At 41.7% G+C, this 22056-nt stretch overlaps 1 protein-coding gene across 1 annotated transcript; it reads left to right on the top strand.

The window, feature by feature from the left end:
* The first annotated feature begins 634 nt into the window (after positions 1-634).
* On the top strand, positions 635-9099 carry LOC110492271 (coiled-coil domain-containing protein 22). The gene is made up of 15 exons (XM_021566451.3): positions 635-1333; positions 1827-2004; positions 2676-2808; positions 3012-3118; positions 3419-3503; positions 3710-3879; positions 4006-4215; positions 4316-4501; positions 5338-5574; positions 5661-5762; positions 5882-5989; positions 6123-6218; positions 6448-6507; positions 6655-6729; positions 6872-9099. Exons 1-15 carry the CDS (start codon positions 1284-1286, stop codon positions 6983-6985), a joined length of 1911 nt encoding a protein of 636 aa, XP_021422126.2. The 5' UTR covers positions 635-1283; the 3' UTR covers positions 6986-9099.
* Positions 9100-22056: the final 12957 nt, after the last annotated feature.

Raw genomic sequence — 22056 nt, 5'->3', positions numbered from 1 at the left:
TCTGGTTAGGGTAGGTTTTTCACAATTGGCCCAGGGTTGTCAGAGTTTGGCCGGTGTAGGCCGTCATTGTAAATAAGAATTTGTTATTTAAAAAAGTAACCTTCATTCAACTAACTTACCTAGTTAAATAAAATAAAAAAATAAAGGGGATGAGCAAAATGGAGTCATGATCTGATTTGCCAAAGGGAGGGCCTTGTAGGCATGCCGGGAGTTGGAGTGCAGTGGTCGAGTGTTTTAGCAGTGCGAGTACTACAGCAGTCAATGTGTTGATAGAACTTCGCTAGGGTTTTCCTCAAATTTGCTTTGTTAAAATCCCCAGCTACAATAAATGCGGCCTCGGGATATGTGGTTTCCAGTTTGCACAAAGTCCAGTGTAGATCCTTGAGGGCCGTTGTGGTATGGCTTGAGGGAGAATATACATTCACACTTGTATCGGGCTGCGTCACAGCCTGTTACAGCAAGGCACTGAAGAGGGTGGTACTACCATTGGGTACACACTGCCTATCCCCAACCCCACCCCAATGGACATTAATCATTGTTGACCTCCACACGGAACATGGCCACGTGGTCTGCTTATCTCGCGTGGACAGATTTGGGGTGGAGTAATGTCGCATTCCAATGCTAGACGGAGCTAGGAAACTCGGAAATGTCCGAATTGCTAAATGGTTGTAGTTATACCGTGCCGCGTTTACCAGTTGGTAAGTCAGACATTTCCGAGTTTCCTAGTTCTGACTAGTACATGAACGTGGCACAAATCCTTTCGCTTCGCCTCTTCCTCGACGCAGTACCCAGTCATGCGACTCCAGAAGCGGGGGGATGCTGGGAATCATAGTTTAACTTTCCCAACTCTCCAGTTTTTTTGCAACACTACTGAAGAATGTTGAAACTCAGCATCCCATAGAACACTGCTATCATATCCTCCTCCCACGTGACTTAATGTGTTTATAGATGCAGCAATTTAGCTTTCACTAATTTGTCAGCTAGCTATCGCTCATACGAAAAAAGCTATTTGTAAGACATTTAAGGGAGCACAAAAAAGTGTTAAGTGGAAATGTTGCTGGAATAGTTACTGTCGTGCCTCTAGTTCATCCGTTGAGAAGTGACAACGTAAGCTAGTTCCCCAGCTAAAAACAGGCGAGCTAGCTTGTTGTTTTTGAATGGATCCGCCTGTGAAACCTCTAACGTTATCTAGCTAGCCAAAAGAAGCATATTGAAGCCTAATGATTGGAATTTCGGGGGATTTTTGCTAAAGGAATTGCAAGGCACTTAATCTTCTTACAGTGATGGAGGAAGTTGATAAGATTTTAATTCACTCCCTTAGACAGACCGGCACGTAAGTAGTTAGCCAACATTATTAACATTTTGTTTCTAGTTAGCGAACGTTTGCCATCTGGCTTGCTACTGTTTCTTGTTTGTGTCTATTGAGTTTTGGATAGCTCGCTACCCCTAGATACGTAGCTCTCTTCTTTGATTTAGTGACTGACACCCAGGCCTATCTTCATTCAATTACTCATCAGCCATTATCTCAACTGATGTTTTCCTTGGGAAGTGAAGTGCAGAGAGCTAGCTAAGTTAGCTAAATTACATTAATTCACTCTTGTACGAGTGTGTTCTAACAGCTGGTTCTTTTGATTTGAACTCTGCAAATCTTTGAGCTACTGTAATGACCAGAATTCTTCCATGTCGGTCAAGTTAGCTACGCTAACTGTACACATTTTCAATGTCGTTTAAGAGTAACTTGCTGATTACATGACTAGCGAGGTGTGAGACACACATGAGAAGTTAACCCCGTGCACTTGCATCTCATGCTCTGTGTGTTTGCAAAGGGACGTGGGGGAGGATGTTCAGAGTGTGAAGCGCTTCTCCAGTGAGCTCATAGTGGAGGCGGTAGTGAAATGTCTGCGAGTGATCGACCCGGCCCTGGGGAGCAGCCTGTCCCACTCCTTACCCCCCGGCATGTCTGCCCGCTTTCGAGTGGGCATGAGCCTGGCACAGGCCTGTCAGGTGAGAGGTCAAAAAGAAAAGGGATAGTGCTCCCCCTCCTGTTGCGAAGTGAGGCTCGTGACTCTCTCCCCACAAGACTATGTTGATCAAATGAAGAAGATTAAGATATTGTTGGATCTAAAATAATATCCATGCATGACTTCTTGATGTACAGTAGCCATATGATCTATACCCCCTTTGCATGACACTCAGTCCAGGGTCTTTTTATACTCTAAAATCAATTGAATTTCATTACGTCAAGCTCAGTTATTAATTGTCCCAAATGTCTGAATAGATGTAATTCAGCAACCAATTTGACCTCCTGCGACAATTTGAAGTCATGTCATATCCTAATGCCATTCCATCTCGTTGAGCACTGCTTTGAATTATTTTTATTTCCTCACTCGATTGGCTTTATTGAATAGTCCATTTGCTTGCATAACTTCATTGAAGTGATCTTCTGAAATGTAGTTTTATTACAAGATTTAGAATCTCCCAAGTGTGAATACATTTGGTTTGCTCATTTTGTGAAGAAGGCTCCATCATTCCACATGTTCGTAATGGTCTTCATACACAATGTCGTGGACTGATTCCATTTTCATGCTCTAGACTGGGTGAGGTATGTGACACAAAGGTCAATGTCATGTGTATGAGCAGACTCCATAACCAGGTTGACATGTGTTTCTATGCAGGACCTTGGCTACAAGGGAGAGATTGGCTACCAGACTTTTCTTTACAGCAATGAGCCAGAGATCCGCTCCCTGCTCATGTTCCTGGTGGAGAAGCTGCCCAGAGAAAGTGCTGAGGCCTTGGACCAACCAGCAGGTACAGACACATTGTCCCACCATTGTACTTCTTGTCATTTATTGAATACCATTAACTTTAGCAATCCCGTTATACATTGGTCATTTGTTTTGCTTTATAATCTGATCAATAAAAATACATTGAATGTTTGTGAATCTCTCAAAATGACAATTACTTAATCTATAAGTATTTATTTGTCTCGCATTCATTGTACCCCATAACAGGTAAATCGGTCCTCCTCCAGAAATTGATAGCTGCCCAGATCAAAGCTCAGCTGGCCTTGCCTTGGCTCCCTCCATCTTGCAGACTACCCCTCCTATGTAAAACACAGGTAGCTATGTCCTGCTGGCAATATCACAAAGCATTAATGACATGGCAGCTAAAGTTAAGAAACACTGACAAATAACTGTTGGTTTCCTAGATCATAAAGGAAGTTAGATTTCAGGGCTGGTCAGTGAAAGTAGTGAGGCAATAATGCAATGTCTCAAGTTTATCCTGTTTTTTATGACCTGGATATTTATTGAAGTCAATAAACCAAAATGATGCACTATACAAACTTCCTATTTTAATGTCTTTGTCAAGTATTCCCACTTAATGTATGTGTTCTCGCTTAACATTTCATTATTTTTAGAACCCAGGACCTTCCCACAGTTTCCACTCTCAGCCCCTTAGTTTACTGCACTGCCTCAAAGTGCCTGGGAAAAAGCAATTGAAAGGTAAACCCCAGAATACACAGGGCCCTCTGTACTTACTCTCATTGCATATCATTCTGTAATCCAATTCTTCCAATTGTGTAGGGTTCTGAATTAGTAGCCTATATATATTAGCATGTGGTACAATATATTTTTTGCCAATGAAATAAGAACCTGTGGTGAAAGTTAAATCCCAGTGTACCACGTCATTCTTTTCACCCCGTCTCCAGAGGAAAAGGACTACCACAGGGAATTTCTTCCACCTGTGACTGCACAGCCGTCGCAGCATGCCTCAGTGCCGGCCTCCCTGCTGGAGCTGCATGCAGGGGAGCTTAGTGCCGCCCAGGAGTGGGACAATGAGTGGAACAGCCAAGGCCTCCTTTCCCGCCTCACCCCTGAGGTACACTCTTAAAGGGATAGTTTTTCAAGATTCTGGACAATTTCAATTTGAGCACAGAAGAATAATTTTGTGTTTATTGCATGGTTTTAATCTCTGATCTCCACTTTTCCTCTCGTGGCCACCCAGGAATATCGCTCCAGGAAGCGTGCCCGTCTGCAGAAGCGGATCGAAGAGCAGCTGCGCACTGCGGCCCAGTCTCACTCGGATACCCTCGGTGCCCACACGGCGTCTGCTCTCACAGAGCTACTTCAGTCCTTCGGGGGCTCCTCCCTTGGTGGTGACATCCTCGCCAAGGGCACCCGCTTCACTCACACCGAGAAATTCACTTTCACACAGGTGATTGAAGAGTTAACAAAGCCTGCCCCGAAGACATTGAGCAACATCTACAAATGTTCCCCCTTTCATTGCCAATCTGAATCTAGTGTGTGTGTGCCAGGAGCCTGCGAAAGCCTCCCAGCAGATGGCGGCCAGCTCCCTTCCCAGCTCGCATCAGTCGGAGGAGGAACTGCAGGCCCGACAGCAGGAGGAGCTGGCCTCCCTGCAGCGGCAGCTACAGCAGCTCTCCCTCAGCCTAGAGGAGGTGGGCGGAGACATGAGGCAGCTCACCGTATCCATACTTCAGGTAACTGGAACCTCTGATTTAAAACAGATAAACTCTGTATTTGTGTAGACCTCAGACTAGGGATGTGCGTGGTTATTCGAATATCCAATCTGATATTTGTATTTTGCAGGGGGGGGAATTATAGCCCTATTTTAAGTATTTTTCAAAGTTTCATTAAAATATCCATATGGGATTGTTAGATGAAAGGATATACCATGACATTTAAACATGAAAAGTGTTTGTATTTTTTTATGTATTTTTTAGGTTCTGCACCCCATAAAAAGACGGGTAGTTGACCGGTAGCCTTCACATGTGTAGCTTGTTGTTTATGTTGGCCAATCAAAGCGACAATGTGGAGAAAGAGAGTGAGTTCACTAATGCAATGCAAGATCGAATAAAATGAAGTAATGTATAGTTAGCAAAATGAGATCTAGGCAACAATGAGCAACCAACATGTAGGCAGTTGTTTTCTCTAGCTAACTTGCTTCTCTAGGCTTTTACAGTGAAGACGGGCACTGTTATATGCGACGATAAATAACATTGTGGCTGCAACAAGTTAGCTAGTCTTGGCTGTAGCTGAGTTGCCTCTCTCTCCGTCTGTTCCTTCACATACTCAGCTGCAGCAATGGAGGGCCAGCTTCTCTCCATCGCGCAACAGTGCTCAGGTTAACTTAAGTAAAAAAAAGATGTGCATTTCCTATATCCGGATATCCGACAAATTCATGATGCTATTCGAATAGTGAAATGATTACATACCCCCATCCCTACCTCCAACCAGAGTTACCACAGTCAAATGAACTGTGACATGTAAGATGTAGTCACCCTGCGAGACTAACTTGTCTCCTGTCTGTGTGCAGGTGTCAGATGAGCTGAAGCAGAAAGAGCTGAGCAAGGCAGAGAAGGAGGACTCTGTGTGGGTGAAGAAGCAGACCATTGACCTGATGCCGGACGCAGAGAACAACCTGGCCAAGCTGCAGGCCCTGGTGGAGGGAAGTGCCAAGCGAGTGGTCAACCTTGCTGCGCAGTGGGAGAAACGCAGAGCTCCGCTCATCGATGAGCACCGCAGGCTCAAGGAGCTCTGCAGCAACCAAGAGGTAGCGTTCATCTCCTTAGATATCACCACATGTGTGTTTGACTGTGTGAGAGAAATTCTTATTTCAACTTCCATTCTTTTTTGTAGATGGAGTCCTCCAGAAAGCTATCTGAAATCAAAGAGCTTCACAACAAAATCCATCAGTCTGCGGAGGAGTCCAAGAAGAAGGAGGCACTGTATAAACAACTGGTATTAGAACACATTTTAAATGTATTTGGGATGAGTTACTTCTACACTGTGTTTATTTGGGTTCCAGTCCATGCATTGTATGTCAGACACAATTTTGGGGAATCTGACATCTCTTTCAGATAACAGAGTTTGAGAATCTCCCCAAAGATGTCTCCCGCTCAGCATACACTGCGAGGATCCTGGAGATCGTTGGCAACATCAGGAAACAGAAGGAAGAAATTACAAAGGTACACTGTTTGAGACACCTCAACAATGCAGTCCTGAGTATATCCTCAAAAACAAAGGAATTAAAAACTCAATTTGAAACTGAGTAGTGTGATTTCAAGTATGGTATTTGTGTGTCCGCCTCTCGGTCTGTAGATTCTGTCTGACACTAAGGAGCTGCAGAAAGAGATTAACAATCTGACTGGAAAACTGGACCGAACGTTCGCTGTGACTGATGAGCTGGTCTTCAAGGTAGAGCACCTAGCAAGATAACTCATGCATCTACTTTTTTTGCAATTATAGGTCAAAGAAATCCCTTCTAGATCACCTGATAATGCTCAACTTGCTACCAAGGAACCATGCTGTCAGTTTGCTCATGCCTTTCATTTCAATTGTTCTATAACACAGTTTGACAATTTCAGGAAAGCACACCAATGATGTTCCTTCTTGCCTAATCAATACTTTTCCTAATACTGTGTAGGATGCGAAGAAAGATGAATCTGTCCGCAAATCCTACAAGTACCTGGCAGCCTTGCATGAGGTAAGAGCTTGTTTGCAGAATATAACATTTTCTTAGAAATTGAAGAGCAAGACATACTGCATATCCTTTGGTCTGGTGCTCTGTGGTAATTTTAGGTGCCTATAGCTACATTGCTTAGTTGTGACTTCATTATCTTCCTTGGTATAGAACTGCACTCAGTTGATCCAAACTATTGAGGACACAGGCACAATCATGAGAGAGATCAGAGACCTGGAGGAGCAGGTATATATGGCCCTCTTTCTTTTATTCCAAACCACTAACTTGTACTGCTACTGTACCACATGAGTCAGTTTGTCATTTTATTGACATAGTGATATAGGGCTGACTTGGTAGAGCAAACTTTTAAGTTTCCTTCTCTCCATAGATTGAAACTGAAAATGGTAAGAAGACTGTAAGCAACCTGGAGAAGATCCTCGAGGACTACAAAGCCATTCGCCAGGAGAACTCTGCTCTGGCTGCCAAGATCAGAGAGGCCTGACGTGACCCTCCCCATGCTGCACCGTAGTGGCCACCTGATGTGTCTGCTGGTCAAACTGACTGGTAGCATGCCCTTGAGACTGACTGCCTGTCCTCTGTCTGTGTGTGTGTGTGTGTGTGTGTGTGTGTGTGTGTGTGTGGAACCAAGAAAGTACACTCCATCTGGTCTCAAGACTTTCAACGCTGTCCTTTGTCCACTGTCTTGTTGCATTGCCTTCTGGGAGCACTGACGGCATATGGGGAAGGGGAGATAGATTTTTGTACCATTTTTAATGCACAAACTTTGGCTTACCCAAAAACCATGCTGGATAAAGAAGTGTGATGTGTAACAACACAGTGCTGAATTATACTGGCCTTGCCTCCCTGGTATCCATACACTGGTTCCATATTGATTCCACCCAATCAAAAAATAAGTTAGGAAAATTATGCTGACCTTTTCTATTATACATTTGTAGTAGTTCTTCAAAATTGCAGTAGTTCTGATAAATCAATCAAGTGAATGTCTTAATGATCTACTTTGAAATTCACTGCAATTCAGGTGAATTTCTTAATGTTGGCTCTCAATTCCCCAGAACAATGCAGTGGTTAGGTACGGCCTAAGACCCCATTCATGCCATATTTTGTCTTAACTGGGGTCGATTTGGAGATTACTAGGTTTGTCCATTCTAGTTCATTCTCATGCCTTGAAATCAAATGCTGCTTTTGTCTGTCTCATTGGCTCAGTGTTATTTGGATTAGGGAGCCTTGGTGCAAAGTAAATGGCCTCACCTTTTGAGCACTGATCTCCTGAAATGGTCTAGACTAGGTAACAAACCACATTGATTGATGTAATGAATCATGTGAAACTTGTATAAAAACAATACAAAATGTTTGTCATAGCAGAAAATGAACATGTTAATGAAGGGCTGTTGCTTTCTTTCATGTTTATTTTATTTGAAATGCTGAAAGGTCCTTAGTGTCATTCGTATGCTGCCCTTTTTTTTTGTTTTGCTTGATCCTGGAGGGGATGCCTGTTGAACTGGCTCTCGAGCCCTGTTTATACCTGGTGCCAACATGCCCCCTTTGTCCTAATCTTGTCAACATTCTTGACTGCCCACATTTTTAGACTGGTATAGACTATTAAAGACACATGATCTCATTGTTATCAGATCTTCCTGACCAACTCCGGAGGTAGTCAGGAATGTGTGGTGTCTGGATATTAATCAAGTGTAAACAGATCTGGATGGTCAAACTATTTGAATTATCATTATACGGGCCTCTAAAGTCACTGGCCTTGTTCTTGTGCAACAAAACCGTTATGTCATGGGTAAATTGTGACGGTCTGATCTACAAATAATGAGTTATTTGTGACGTAAGGTGATTAGTACACAATTAACATTTTAATGCAATATGCAACAATTTCAAAACGTAAAATATAAGAATCAGTCAATTACAATGTAGTAATTAGGCCCTGATCTATGAATTTCACATGACTGGGAATACAAGTATGCCTCTGTTGATCACAGATACCTCTTGAAAAAGGTAGGGGCATGGATCAGAAAACTAGTCCGTATCTGGTGTGACCACCATTTGCCTCATGCAGTGTGACACATCTCCTTCGCATGGAGTTGATCAGGCTGTTGATTGTGGCCTGTGGAATGTTGTCCAACTCTTCAATGGCTGTGTGAAGTTGCTGAATATTGGCGGGAACTGGAACATGCTATTGTACGTGTCAAGCCAGAACATCCCAAACATGCTCTATGTGTGACATGTCTGTTGAGTATGTAGGCCATGGAATAACTGGGACATTTACAGCTTCCAGGAATTGTGTACAGGTCCTTGTGACATGGGGCTCTGAATTATGCTGAAACATGAGGTGATGGCGGCAGATAAATGGCACAACGGGCCTCAGGATCTCATCACAGTATCTCTGCATTCAAATTGCCATCGATAAGATGTGATTGTGTTCATTGTCCGTAGCTTATGCCTGCCCATACCATAACCCCACCACCACCATGGGGCACCATTTACTTATGACCTCAGCAATTGTCTTTAAAAAATGCATTCAAATTATTTTGAATGAATGGGTGTGTTTGAGTGGATAAATGTGATACATTTTACCATTTCACTTTCAAAGTGTGTTGCATTATGGGGATAAAAATGGTCCGACATGTCAACTGCATGAACTTTACAAAAACTATGAAATCGCCTTCAAGTACCTGCTGCTGCTTCTGACCCAAGCGAACGGGACAAAAGACATGCGTGAAACTTTGCTGCGATTCATGTCTACAGTGGCTCTGTACAAATGAATGTGATATTTCGAGGCTCTCTCTCACCAATTGATAGTACAATGTACACATATTTACATGTTTATTTTGACATTCCATAGAAAAAGTTTTTATAAACAATGGCAACACTGCCATGTTGGACAGAGCCTTGCTGTAGGTAAACCATAACATTGTCTGACTTTCGGCTGTTGCAGATCCCCCGACTTCACTCATCAATGTTCAGCCATAGCGGGGTGCGTTCGAGTGGGTCTCTTTTTTTCAACGCCTTCAAAGTGTTTCGCATTCTGGGGATCAAAGTTGTCCGACTTTTGCGCCTGCATGTCAACTGCATGAACTTTACAAAAATCATGTGATCAAAGGTCATTCAGTTTTGACTGCAGGTTTCTGCAGTTGCTCTTCAACAACTTCATCCTGCGGCCATCGCTTGCCCTGTGGGAGACTATTGTCAACCAATCATTAAGGTGTTTTTGTTTGAACCACACGAACGTGACCAAAGACATGACTGGAAAAGGAAACAATTTGTCCTGACTTATTTGTACAGTGGAAATATACATAGAAATGTGATATTTGAGGCTCTCGCTAATTGATTGTACGATGTGTACACACATATGATTTCAGTTTGTTTCGACATAAAGGTTTATTTCGACATAAAGAAACTCCTTTACAAACAATTGGCTTGCCTCCATCTTGGAACTTATAAAAATGCATATATTAATGTCTACATTTCCCACACTTATTCTATTACAGACACCTTAATGCACACTTTTAAAATATTATTATGTGAGCTAAAGATAAAACAAATAATATATATATATATAAAAACATTTTCCTTAAAGTGTGCTTTTTAGAGATTGCTAATGTTACTGTCCTTAATAAAACAACAAAAATACCTAAATACATGTAATTATGTCCTTGGAACAACTCATTGAAATACTGTAGAATTCCATTTATTCCTATGGAGGCCTGCTTCTGCTGGGGAGTGCCAATATGGCCGACCAGTGGCCTCAAAGCCTCTCAATGGCCAATACATAGCATTAGCAATCCATGGTTTATATACATCATTGGTTGCAGATGCACCTACCCCGACTTCACTCCTTGACTTTCGTCTATAGTCGGTTGCTTTAGCCTTATCACTCAAACACACCCGATATCTGTCAAAACAATTTGCACACAGGGAGGCACCAGTTAATCTGGTCACAATGCAGACACAAGTAGGCTGTTTACACAGGCAGCCTAACTCTTTCTTCACCAATAATTGTGCAAAGGATCAGAATTAGGCTTCCTGTGTAAACACAGACACATTTTAATACCATGTGTGGACGTGACAGACAAATACTGATTGGGTCATATTGATCAGATCACAAAACTTGCATGTTACCGCAAAGTGTAAACAAGGCTTCTAAAACAGTTATTATTTTTGAGACATTTGCATCAGGTACAAATATCCATTAGCAACCAGTTATCAATCAGTAAATCCACACATGGCCAGTGAAAATAACTGTGATCATGTACGTCTCTTGGACCCATCGTGCTATGATATTTTCAATAATATACTGTATCTTCTATATTGAATTGCATCTATGAATATATTTTCAATATTTGTATATAAATTGATAATGCGTTACAAACTGTAGTTTAAAAAATATATATATATATATTTCACCTTTATTTAACCAGGTAGGCTAGTTGAGAACAAGTTCTCATTTACAACTCCGACCTGGCCAAGATAAAGCCTAGCAGTGTGAACAGACAACAACACAGAGTTACACATAGTCATGCAGTTACAATATTACACATGGCATTGCTGGACATGACTGATCTCTGGCTGTAATTTTCACCAGTCAGTAAATTCAACTGCAGTACAAAGGGGACTTTAGCTAGCTAAACTCATGCGCAGAAACACATCATCGGGTCCAATGGTCATGTCACGCCGAACTGTGCATGGGCTCTCAAATCAAAGGCATTTCTTCAAGTTGTTTTTGATGAAAATGAAAACACTTCAGGTTTGTCACTTTCACAAGGTTGTAGTAGGCATATTACAGTTTCAGCTGCTTAAGACATTGGCTCAAATGTAGGTTTTGCCTTTAGATTTTGAAAAATGTAACAACTTGATGGCACATTTTTCACTTCTCCCATTGACTTGTGAAACCCCAAACCTCGGTCTTGTGGATTCTGCTTCATGAAGCGTTCCAGGAAGTATCTGGACATTAGGCCCCTGGGTTTAGAAACGATGTGTTTGCAGCCATGTTTCAATATGCAGTTTAACTTGGAGGAATCCACTCAATGCGCACTGGACAAACCGCATTGTCCTGGAACCAATGCGCTTCCCCTCAAAAGTGAGCCCTGGTTTGCACACCTTTTAAGTTCAGATGGGAACAGTAATAGTTGGACTAATAACTGAAGTCTGAACACTGACTGTTGGCCTCACATGTTTGCCAATTTTTTACATTAATTCCTGCAGAATTAAGTGTTTCTTGCAGTGTCCACCCCTTACATACTCCAATTCGCATACCACCCCAACAGATCGACAGATCGAACTCAATTGCATCTCACGCTGCTCTCTCCCACCTAGACAAGAGGAATACCTATGTGAAAATGCTGTTCATTGACTACAGCTCAGCTCAACACTATAGTCCCCTCCAAGCTCGTCACCAAGTTCTGGACCCTGGGACTGAACATCTCCCTCTGCAACTGGATCCTGGACTTCCCGACGGGCACCCCCAGGTGGTGAGGGTAGGCAACAACACATCCGCCACGCTTATTCTCAACATGGGGGCCCCCCAGGGGTGTGTGCTTAGTCCCCTCTTTTACTCCCTGTTCACCCACGACTGTGTGGCCATGCACGACTCTGTAGGGTCCTCCCCCCGCCATCCTCAACTCTGAGTAGTAGAGGTTCAGTTGCCTTTAAATCCTGTTTTTCTGATATCTGTTTGAGAGTTAACTCAACAGTAACGCTATACAACTCAGATTTTATAAAAGGGATTCATTGCTCTCTCTCTCTTTGTTCCTGATCTGTGCTAGTAAGATACACTCTCTCTCTTTCTCTCTCCACCCCATGGACTCTTGTGGCATGGCCTTTCAGGCTTCTCTCTCTCTTTCTCTGATCATGCCTAGAACAATGCTTGTAATACTTGTTAATGCTTTGTAACTTAAGCTTTATGTATTGTATGTGAATTCATTCATTTTACAAAGTTATTAAATAATACACTTGATTAAGAATTCCATTCTCAGACCTATCTTGATTGCTATTACTGTAACTCAGCTACAGTCTATTATAGCATATTGCTATATCATCTTTATGTAGTCAGATTAAGATTTGAATAGGCTAATTGCATAGTCTTATCATGGATCACATGTGTGGTATACACTGAGCATACAAAACATTAAGAACACCTGCTCTTTCCATGCATAGACTGACCAGGTGAAAGCTATGATCCCTTATTGATGTTACTTGTTAAATCCACTTCAATCAGCGTAAATGAAGGGCATTTTTTATCCTTGAGACAATTGAGACGGATTGTGTATGTGTGCCATTCAGAGGGTGAATGGGCAAGACAATGTTTTTTTACTGTAAGTGCCATTGAACAGGGTACCAGACGCACTGGTTTGTGTCAAGGACTGCAACGAAGCTGGGTTTGTCACGCTCAGCAGTTTCCCGGGTGTGTCAAGAATGGTCCACCACACAAAGGACATCCAGCCAACTTGACAAAACTGTGGGAAGCATTGGAGTCAACATGGGCCAGCATCCCTGTGGAACGCTTTCGACACCTTGGAGAGTCCATGCAGTACAACTACAGTATGCTGCAAGTACTGCCTCCAAAACAACACTTTGTCGACAAATTGAGGCTGTTCTGAGGGCAAAAGGCAACTCAATATTAGAAAGGAAGGTTTCCCTAATGTTTGGTATACTCAGTGTACATGTTACACACCTGGGACTGAGTCGTGGTCAGCAGTTAATTAATACACCTGAATTAACAGGGTGGAATGAGGAGACAGAGAAAAGTTAGTCGTGTTCAGTATTAGGCATTCTCCAAAATGTAGGAAAATGTTTTATTATTTATCTTTTCTTTCTGTTGTCAAAATCAATGATACATTACAACTGCATTGTAGTACTAAGTCTTTCACATTCCATGTTGAGTATCAAAAATTAAGGTCTCAAGTTTAAAAAGCTATCTCCATACATCTACACATTCAACACATTCCCCTTTCACTAATAATCAAATTAATAGTGCATATAACTATTTTATCATTAGTATTTAGGCTATTTTATCAGTAGTATTTAGCATCTAACAGCAAAAGCTATTTAGCATGTAAAACCATCAAATTGTATCAAAAGAGACTACACTACATTATATAGATCTGACTGTACTAGCCGTGTCAATTTTCATAAAGCTAGCAGAGGCCTGTGCTACACAATGCTACAACCATTACATTCTAAACCATCAACACGTGAGCTAACAATAGCTGAAACCCAATAGCCTAGAGTTAGCTACGTTTGGTTAGCATAAAGCTAATGGACTGTTAAATGCTATTTTCTTACAAATATAAACACTTTCAACATATTCTATCATCGCATATTTACATATATTACCTAAAGTAAACTGAGCCTTTGTTCATAGAAAATAAACCAAATAGGAGCTAAAACATTATTGAAAAAAGTAGAAGTTTGGACAGCATCTTATTCCCTTTTCTAATATAAAGTATATACAGTGCCTTGCGAAAGTATTCGGGACCCTTGAACTTTGCGACCTTTTGCCACATTTCAGGCTTCAAACATAAAGATATAAAACTGTATTTTTTTGTGAAGAATCAACAACAAGTGGGACACAATCATGAAGTGGAACGACATTTATTGGATATTTCAAACTTTTTTAACAAATCAAAAACGGAAAAATTGGGCGTGCAAAATTATTCAGCCCCCTTAAGTTAATACTTTGTAGCGCCACCTTTTGCTGCGATTACAGCTGTAAGTCGCTTGGGGTATGTCTCTATCAGTTTTGCACATTCGAGAGACTGAAATTTTTTCCCATTCCTCCTTGCAAACATCTCGAGCTCAGTGAGGTTGGATGGAGAGCATTTGTGAACAGCAGTTTTCAGTTCTTTCCACAGATTCTCGATTGGATTCAGGTCTGGACTTTGACTTGGCCATTCTAACACCTGGATATGTTTATTTTTGAACCATTCCATTGTAGATTTTGCTTTATGTTTTGGATCATTGTCTTGTTGGAAGACAAATCTCCGTCCCAGTCTCAGGTCTTTTGCAGACTCCATCAGGTTTTCTTCCAGAATGGTCCTGTATTTGGCTCCATCCATCTTCCCATCAATTTTAACCATCTTCCCTGTCCCTGCTGAAGAAAAGCAGGCCCAAACCATGATGCTGCCACCACCATGTTTGACAGTGGGGATGGTGTGTTCAGCTGTGTTGCTTTTACGCCAAACATAACGTTTTGCATTGTTGCCAAAAAGTTCAATTTTGGTTTCATCTGACCAGAGCACCTTCTTCCACATGTTTGGTGTGTCTCCCAGGTGGCTTGTGGCAAACTTTAAACAACACTTTTTATGGATATCTTTAAGAAATGGCTTTCTTCTTGCCAATCTTCCATAAAGGCCAGATTTGTGCAAAATACGACTGATTGTTGTCCTATGGACAGAGTCTCCTACCTCAGCTGTAGATCTCTGCAGTTCATCCAGAGTGACCATGGGCCTCTTGGCTGCATATCTGATCAGTCTTCTCCTTGTATGAGCTGAAAGTTTAGAGGGACGGCCAGGTCTTGGTAGATTTGCAGTGGTCTGATACTCCTTCCATTTCAATATTATCGCTTGCACAGTGCTCCTTGGGATGTTTAAAGCTTGGGAAATCTTTTTGTATCCAAATCCGGCTTTAAACTTCTTCACAACAGTATCTCGGACCTGCCTGGTGTGTTCCTTGTTCTTCATGATGCTCTCTGCGCTTTTAACGGACCTCTGAGACTATCACAGTGCAGGTGCATTTATACGGAGACTTGATTACACACAGGTGGATTGTATTTATCCTCATTAGTCATTTAGGTCAACATTGGATCATTCAGAGATCCTCACTGAACTTCTGGAGAGAGTTTGCTGCACTGAAAGTAAAGGGGCTGAATAATTTTGCACGCCCAATTTTTCAGTTTTTGATTTGTTAAAAAAGTTTGAAATATCCAATAAATGTCGTTCCACTTCATGATTGTGTCCCACTTGTTGTTGATTCTTCACAAAAAAATACAGTTTTATATCTTTATGTTTGAAGCCTGAAATGTGGCAAAAGGTTGCAAAGTTCAAGGGGGCCGAATACTTTCGCAAGGCACTGTATATATATATCTTTTTACCTTTTTAGTAGGTATTATTCCCTTTTCATACATGTAAACCGTTAGCAACATAGCGAACCTCCATTACTTATAATGGGGAAAATACTAACCAGTGTTTCACTTGGTTAAAACTGCCTTCAATTTCCTTCAAACATCATCAAACTCATGGACTATGTAGTTAACCATGTTATCTCAATATTGCACTTTTGCGCATTACATACCTGAATTAACAGGGTGGAATAATGAGAAGAAGAAACATCCAAGACCTCACGATCCCACTAACACTCCCCATTGATATCACAACTCCCACTAGCGGCTGTAATAATATCCTACATTACTTTCAATGCAGATACCTGGGAAATTATTGGGATGGCTCCAAAGATAACAAACTAAATAAAACATAAAAAATATGATCATAAGTACACTACGTGACCCAAACTATGTGGATACCTGCTCGTCGAACATCTCATTCCAAAATCATGGGCATTAATATGGAGTTGGTTCCCCCTTTGCTGCTATAACAGACTCTTATGGGAAGGCTTTCCACTAGATGTTAGAACATTGCTGCGGGGACTTGCTTCCATTCAGCCACAAGAGCCTTAGTGAGGTCGGACACTGATGTTGGGCGATTAGGCCTGGCTCGCAGTCGGCATTCCAATTCATCCCAAAGGTGTTCGGTTGAGGTCAGGGCTCTGTGCAAACCAGTCAAGTTCTCCCACATCAATCTTGACAAACCACTTCTGTTTGGACCTCGCTTTGGGCACAGGGGCATTGTCATGCTGAAACAGGAAAGGGCCTTCCCCAAACTGTTGCCACAAAATTGGAGGCACAAAATTGTCTAGAATGTCATTGTATGCTGTAGCGTTAAGATATTCCTTCACTGGAACTTATGGGCCTAGCCCAAACCATTAAAAACAGCCCCAGACCATTATTCCTCCTCCACCAAACTTTACAGTCGGCACTATGCATTAGAGCAGGTAGTGTTCTTTTGGTATCTGCCAAACCCAGATTTGTCCAACGGACTGCCAGATGGTGAAGTGTGATTTACACCACTCCAGCCAATGCTTGGAATTGCGCATGGTGATCTCAGGCTTGTGTCCGGCTGCTCGACCATTGTGACGCATTTCATGAAGTTCCCGATGAACAGTTCTTGTGCTGACGTTGCTTCCAGAGGCAGTAACTGGATAGTGAGTGTTGCAACCAAGGACAGACGATTTTTATGCGCTACGCGCTTCAGCCCTCAGCGGTCCCGTTCTGTGAGCTTGTGTGGCCTTCCACTTTGTGGCTGAGCCGTTGTTGCTCCTAGACGTTTCCACTTCACAAGAACAACACTTACAGTTGACCGGGGCAGCTCTAGCAGAGCAGAAATTTGATGAACTGACTTTTTGGAAAGGTGGGATTCTAAGGTGGTGCCACATTGAAAGTCACTGAGCTCTTCAGTAAGGCCATTCTACTGCCAATGTTTGTCTATGTTGATTGCATGGCTGTGTGCTCGATTTTATACACCTGTCAGCAACCGGTGTGGCTGAAATCGCCAAATCCACTAATTTGAAGGGGTGTCCACATACTTTTCTATAGTGTATTTGTGCGCGTCACATATATAATATATACTTATCAAATATTACAACACTACAATGCCAACACCATCATCAAGTTTGCTGATGACACAATGGTGGTGGGCCTGATCACTGACAGCGATGATACAGCCTACAGTGAGGTGGTCAGAGACCTGGCCAGGACAACAATTTCAACGCCAGTATGACCAAGGAGCTGATCGTGGACTACAGGAAACCGGGGCGAGCACGCTCCCCTCCACATTGGCGGGGCTGTCGTGAAGCTAGGGCTGGGCAATATGGACCGCATATCATATCACAGTATTCTTTTGTATTTTTAATAATAACAATTCTACATTTGCTTTGAGTAGTGCGTGTCACGTTCTGACCTCAGTTATTTTATTATGTCTTTGTTTTAGTATGGTCAGGGTGTGAGTTGGGTGGGTTGTCTATGTTCCTTTTTCTATGTTTTGGGATTTCTGTGTTTGGCCTGGTATGGTTCTCAATCAGAGGCAGCTGTTTATCATTGTCCCTGAGAACCATATTTAGGTAGCCTGGTTTCACTTTTGAGTTGTGGGTGATTATTTTCCGTGTTAGTGTTTGTTACCACACGGGACCGTTTAGTTTGTTTCACTTTGTTATTTTGTATTTTTGTGGTGTTCAGTTTGTCTGAATACTTTTCTGCATTTTCTCAAATTTCTGCATTTCCTGCACTCATTTGATATCATTTCCATACTGTTGGGCTGCACGATATTGACAAAAACCTAGGCCTTATTTTTAACCAACTGTTGTAATTGCAATTTTACTTGCGATTTAGCTCAAAACACTTGGGAGAACTGTTGGAAATAGAATGATTATTGTTATTCTATAGTTATAATATAATAGTGGACACAGTGTTGTTTGACAAGACAACGAATGAAAATGCCAGAGAGGAGTTATTGTGACATGGTCGGAATCAAAGTGCTGGTCAGTGTTTCCTAGGGGACCCTGTCATCAATGGCTACGTTAAATGTTTTCTTCTAGACACTTTATGTAGCCAACATATTCATGCTTCACCTAATCCTCTCTGGTTTAGAAGATAGCATGCTGTTTTAAGCAGACACCATCACTGGTATCAGGCTGTATAGCTAGCTACGTTTGTTTTAACTCAGTACATTTATTTGCTAGCTTGATTAGATTTTTAAAAATTTTATTTGTATCTCTTTTAGTCCTAATTTGGACTAATCTTCCAAGAGACCTGAAAGATGAAAATACAATTTATAATCTGAACACATTTTCACATATAAACACACTGTTACAAACAGACATAATACACTAACATATTGGCCCGATGAATACTAAGATAAATACTAAAATAAGTACTGTTTAAATTTGTATATTTAGAGATTTCTGATTTCCCCAGTTAAAGTATTCAATTTCTTTATTGCTCTAAATCAAAATGTTATTTTGGCTATTTCTCTTTTCTGTCTGGATAACACAGATGGTGGACAATCTATTCCTACTATTGACTGAATGTCTGTCTCTTACCAACTGAATACCGTTATGAATAGAGTTTGGCCGTTTTAAATGGTGTATAGCTAGCTAGTGATTAGCATTAGCAGCTAACACAATTTAGGGGGGCAGTCTTCTTTTGGCTGTGCTGTGTGGAGATTATAAGAGTACAACGCCATTAAGGCCTAATCATTCTTCAAGACATTCAAACATTCATAAATTACCAGCAGTGTCAAATAACAAATACAGTGGTTTTAGAGGGTGCAGCAGTTCAACATCTAAGGAGTAAATGTCAATTGGTTTTTCATAGCCAAGCATTAAGTGGTCAAGGCAGCCGGTCAGTGAGAGTGAGAGAGGGGTGGTGTAAAAGAGAATGAAAGAGAGAGAGGGAGATATCAACTTCCGTGAGTGTAATGTTTCCTGTAAATTTGTATTGTTTATTTCACTTTTGTTTATTATCTACTTCACTTGCTTTGGCAATGTCAACATGTGTCTCCCATGCCAATAAAGCCCTTGAATTGAATTGAGAGAGAGAGAGAGAGAGAGAGAGAGAGAGAGAGAGCGAGAGAGAGAGAGAGAGAGAGAGAAATAGAGAGAAATAGAGCGAAATAGAGACATAGAGAGACAGAAATAGAGACATAGAGACATAGAGAAACAGAGACAGCTGGTCCGTGTGAGAGAGAGGCAGACAGAGACAGCTGGTCCGTGACAGGTATCACGTCCGGGGAAAAAGGTTGGGGTTCTGTAGCCGCAGGCAGAACTATATCAGCAGCATGACCGGGTGGACAGGGGACAGGGACAGCCAGGAGTCATCAGGCCAGGTAGTCCAAAGGCATGGTCCTAGGGCTCAGGTCCTATCTGGAGTTATGGACATAGAGAGAAAGAGAAAAAGAGAGAGTGAGAGAGAAAGAAAGAAAGAGATAGGATAGAAAGAAAGAGAGAGATAAAGGAGAATTAGAAGGAACATGCCTAAGATCATACAGCACACCAGATTGGACAGATTGGACAGACCCCAGCCCCCCCGGCTATTGCAACATAGATACTGGGGACTGAGACTGAGACTGGGGGGGGGACTGGGGGGGGGGGGGGACTGAGACTGGGAGGGGGGGACTGTGGCCCATCCTAAGCTACCAACCAGGCAGGATATAATTCCAGACACTATGCCAAAGCACAGCCCCCAGACCACCAAAGGGATATCAAAAGACCACTCAGTTACTATCCTGAGACAAGGCCAAGTATAGCCCATGGAGATATCCCCCAACACACAAGCACGAGGGGGGTGCAAAACCGGACAAGAAGATCACTTCAGCAACTCAACCCAAGTAGAGTATAGCAACAAAAAAAAGTCTGGCATGACTGCGCCCTCTTAGAGACGTCATGGGAGAGCGCAAGCAAGCCAGTGACTCAGCCCCTGAAATAGGGCCAGAGGCAGAGAATCCCAGTGCAGAGTGGGTAGCTGGCCAGGAAGAGACAGCAAGGTTGGTTCATCACTGCAGTGCCTTCCTGTTCACCTTCGCACCCCTTGGTCAGACTACACTCAATCATAGGACCTACTGAAGAGATGAGTCTTCAGAAAAAGACAATAAACTGCCCAAATACAGGTGTGCCAAGATTGTAGCGTCATACCGAAAAAGACTCAAGCCAGTAATCGCTGCCAAAGGTGCTTCAACAAAGAACTGATTAAAGGGTCTGAATACTTATGTAAATATGATATTACCCCCCAAAAATGTAATCTGTTTTTGCTTTGTCGTTATGGGGTATTGTGTGTATTTTTATCCATTTTAGAATAAGGCTGTAACATAATGCAATGTAGAAAAAGTCAAGGGGTCTGAATACTTTCTGAATGTGCTGTATATAGAAGAAAGCCTTGCCTCCAGCTGTTTACAATATGGAGGCCTGCGTCTTGTGACCGTAGAGGGCATGACCAAACCAGAGAGATCAGTAGGAGTAAGTCCATGCAATGCTTTGTAGGTTAACAGTAAAACAAGTTTAACCTCTGTGGCGTCAGTATTGCTCACACATACTGTCACCAAACACACACAAAGTTATCATGTACCGCTGCCACTTTGTTTTTTTATCCTTATTGCTATCAAGTCGTTTTCTATGCGACACAGCCACAGCCACAGCCACGTGTAGAAGTAGATGACAGCGCATCCCACAGTGTGACCAAAACAAAGATCTACACACATTCTCAGAGTTTTGGAGAACCACCTGAGTGAATTATCTTCATTTATCCACCATTTTTGTTTCCTACTTCACAGTATGGCTGTGAAAGAAAAGTGTTTATATTATTTTCTCCAGAAGTTCCTTCTTGAACATATGAACTTTCAATTGCCTTAATAACAAACTGGCATTTGATCTGTAAATATGTTAAATTACGAGCCTAGTTTAGCCAAGGAGAATGTTCTGAAAAAATAAGGAGAACGACAGGATCCTTCCTGGTTTAATTATTATTATTGTTATCATATATTTTTTTAGGGGGTAGATCAGATTCAATATTCTAGATAGACTGTGGCCTCCATCAATGCAATTGTCTACATCATTTTCAATCCCCCATATATTTTTTTTTATATACAGTACCAGTCAAAAGTTTGGACATGCCTACTCATTCCAGTTTTTCTTTTTTTTTATTACTATTTTCATTCTATAATAATAGTGAAGACATCAAAACTATGAAATAACACATATGAAATAATGTAGTAACCAAAGAAGTGTTATATTATCTATTATGTATTATGTATTATGTTATATAATATATTTTGGATTTTAGATTCTTCAAAGTAGCCACCCTTTGCCTTGATGACAGCTTTGCACACTCTTGGCATTCTCTCAACCAGGAATGCTTTTCCAACTGTCTTGAAGGAGTTCCCACATATGCTGAGCACTTGTTGGCTGCTTTTCCTTCACTCTGCGGTCCAGCTCAACCCAAACCATCTCAATTGGGTTGAGGTCAGGTGATTGTGGAGGCCAGGTCATCTGATGGAGCACTCCATCACTCTCCTTCTTGGTCAAATAGCCCTTACACTTTACTCAGTACTTTGCTTAAGCACCTTTGGCAGCGATTACAGCATAGAGTCTTCTTGGGAATGACGATACAAGCTTGGTACACCTGTATTTGAGGAGTTTATCCCATTCTTCTGTGCAGATCCTCTCAATCTCTACCAGGTTGGTGGTGAAGCGTTGCAGCACAGCTATTTTACGGTCTCTCCAGAGATGTTCAATCGGGTTCAAGTCCGGGCTCTTGCTGGGCCACTCAAGAACGAGTCTTGTCCCGAAGCCACTCCTGTATTGTCTTGGTTGTGTGCTTAGGGTCATTGTAATTTAAAAAATGTATAAGAATGTATAATAATTTGTTCTTAACTGACTTGCCTAGTTAAAGGTTCAATAAAAAAAAGGTTCAATAAAAAAAGGTTCAATAAAAAATCTATAAAAAAA

This window comes from Oncorhynchus mykiss, chromosome 16, assembly GCF_057628025.1.
Source record: "Oncorhynchus mykiss isolate SJ-2025 chromosome 16, ASM5762802v1, whole genome shotgun sequence".
Lineage (NCBI taxonomy): Eukaryota > Metazoa > Chordata > Actinopteri > Salmoniformes > Salmonidae > Oncorhynchus > Oncorhynchus mykiss.
Note: the sequence above shows the minus strand (reverse complement) of the source record. Positions and strands in the feature narration are given on the sequence as shown.

Coding starts and splice junctions, on each gene's coding strand:
- LOC110492271 (XM_021566451.3), top strand. CDS start 1,284: ATGGAGGAAGTTGATAAGATTTTAATTCACTCCCTTAGACAGACCGGC. Junction 2,809..3,011: donor GGCCTTGGACCAACCAGCAG/GTACAGACACAT, acceptor ACCCCATAACAG/GTAAATCGGTCCTCCTCCAG. Junction 3,504..3,709: donor TGGGAAAAAGCAATTGAAAG/GTAAACCCCAGA, acceptor CCCCGTCTCCAG/AGGAAAAGGACTACCACAGG.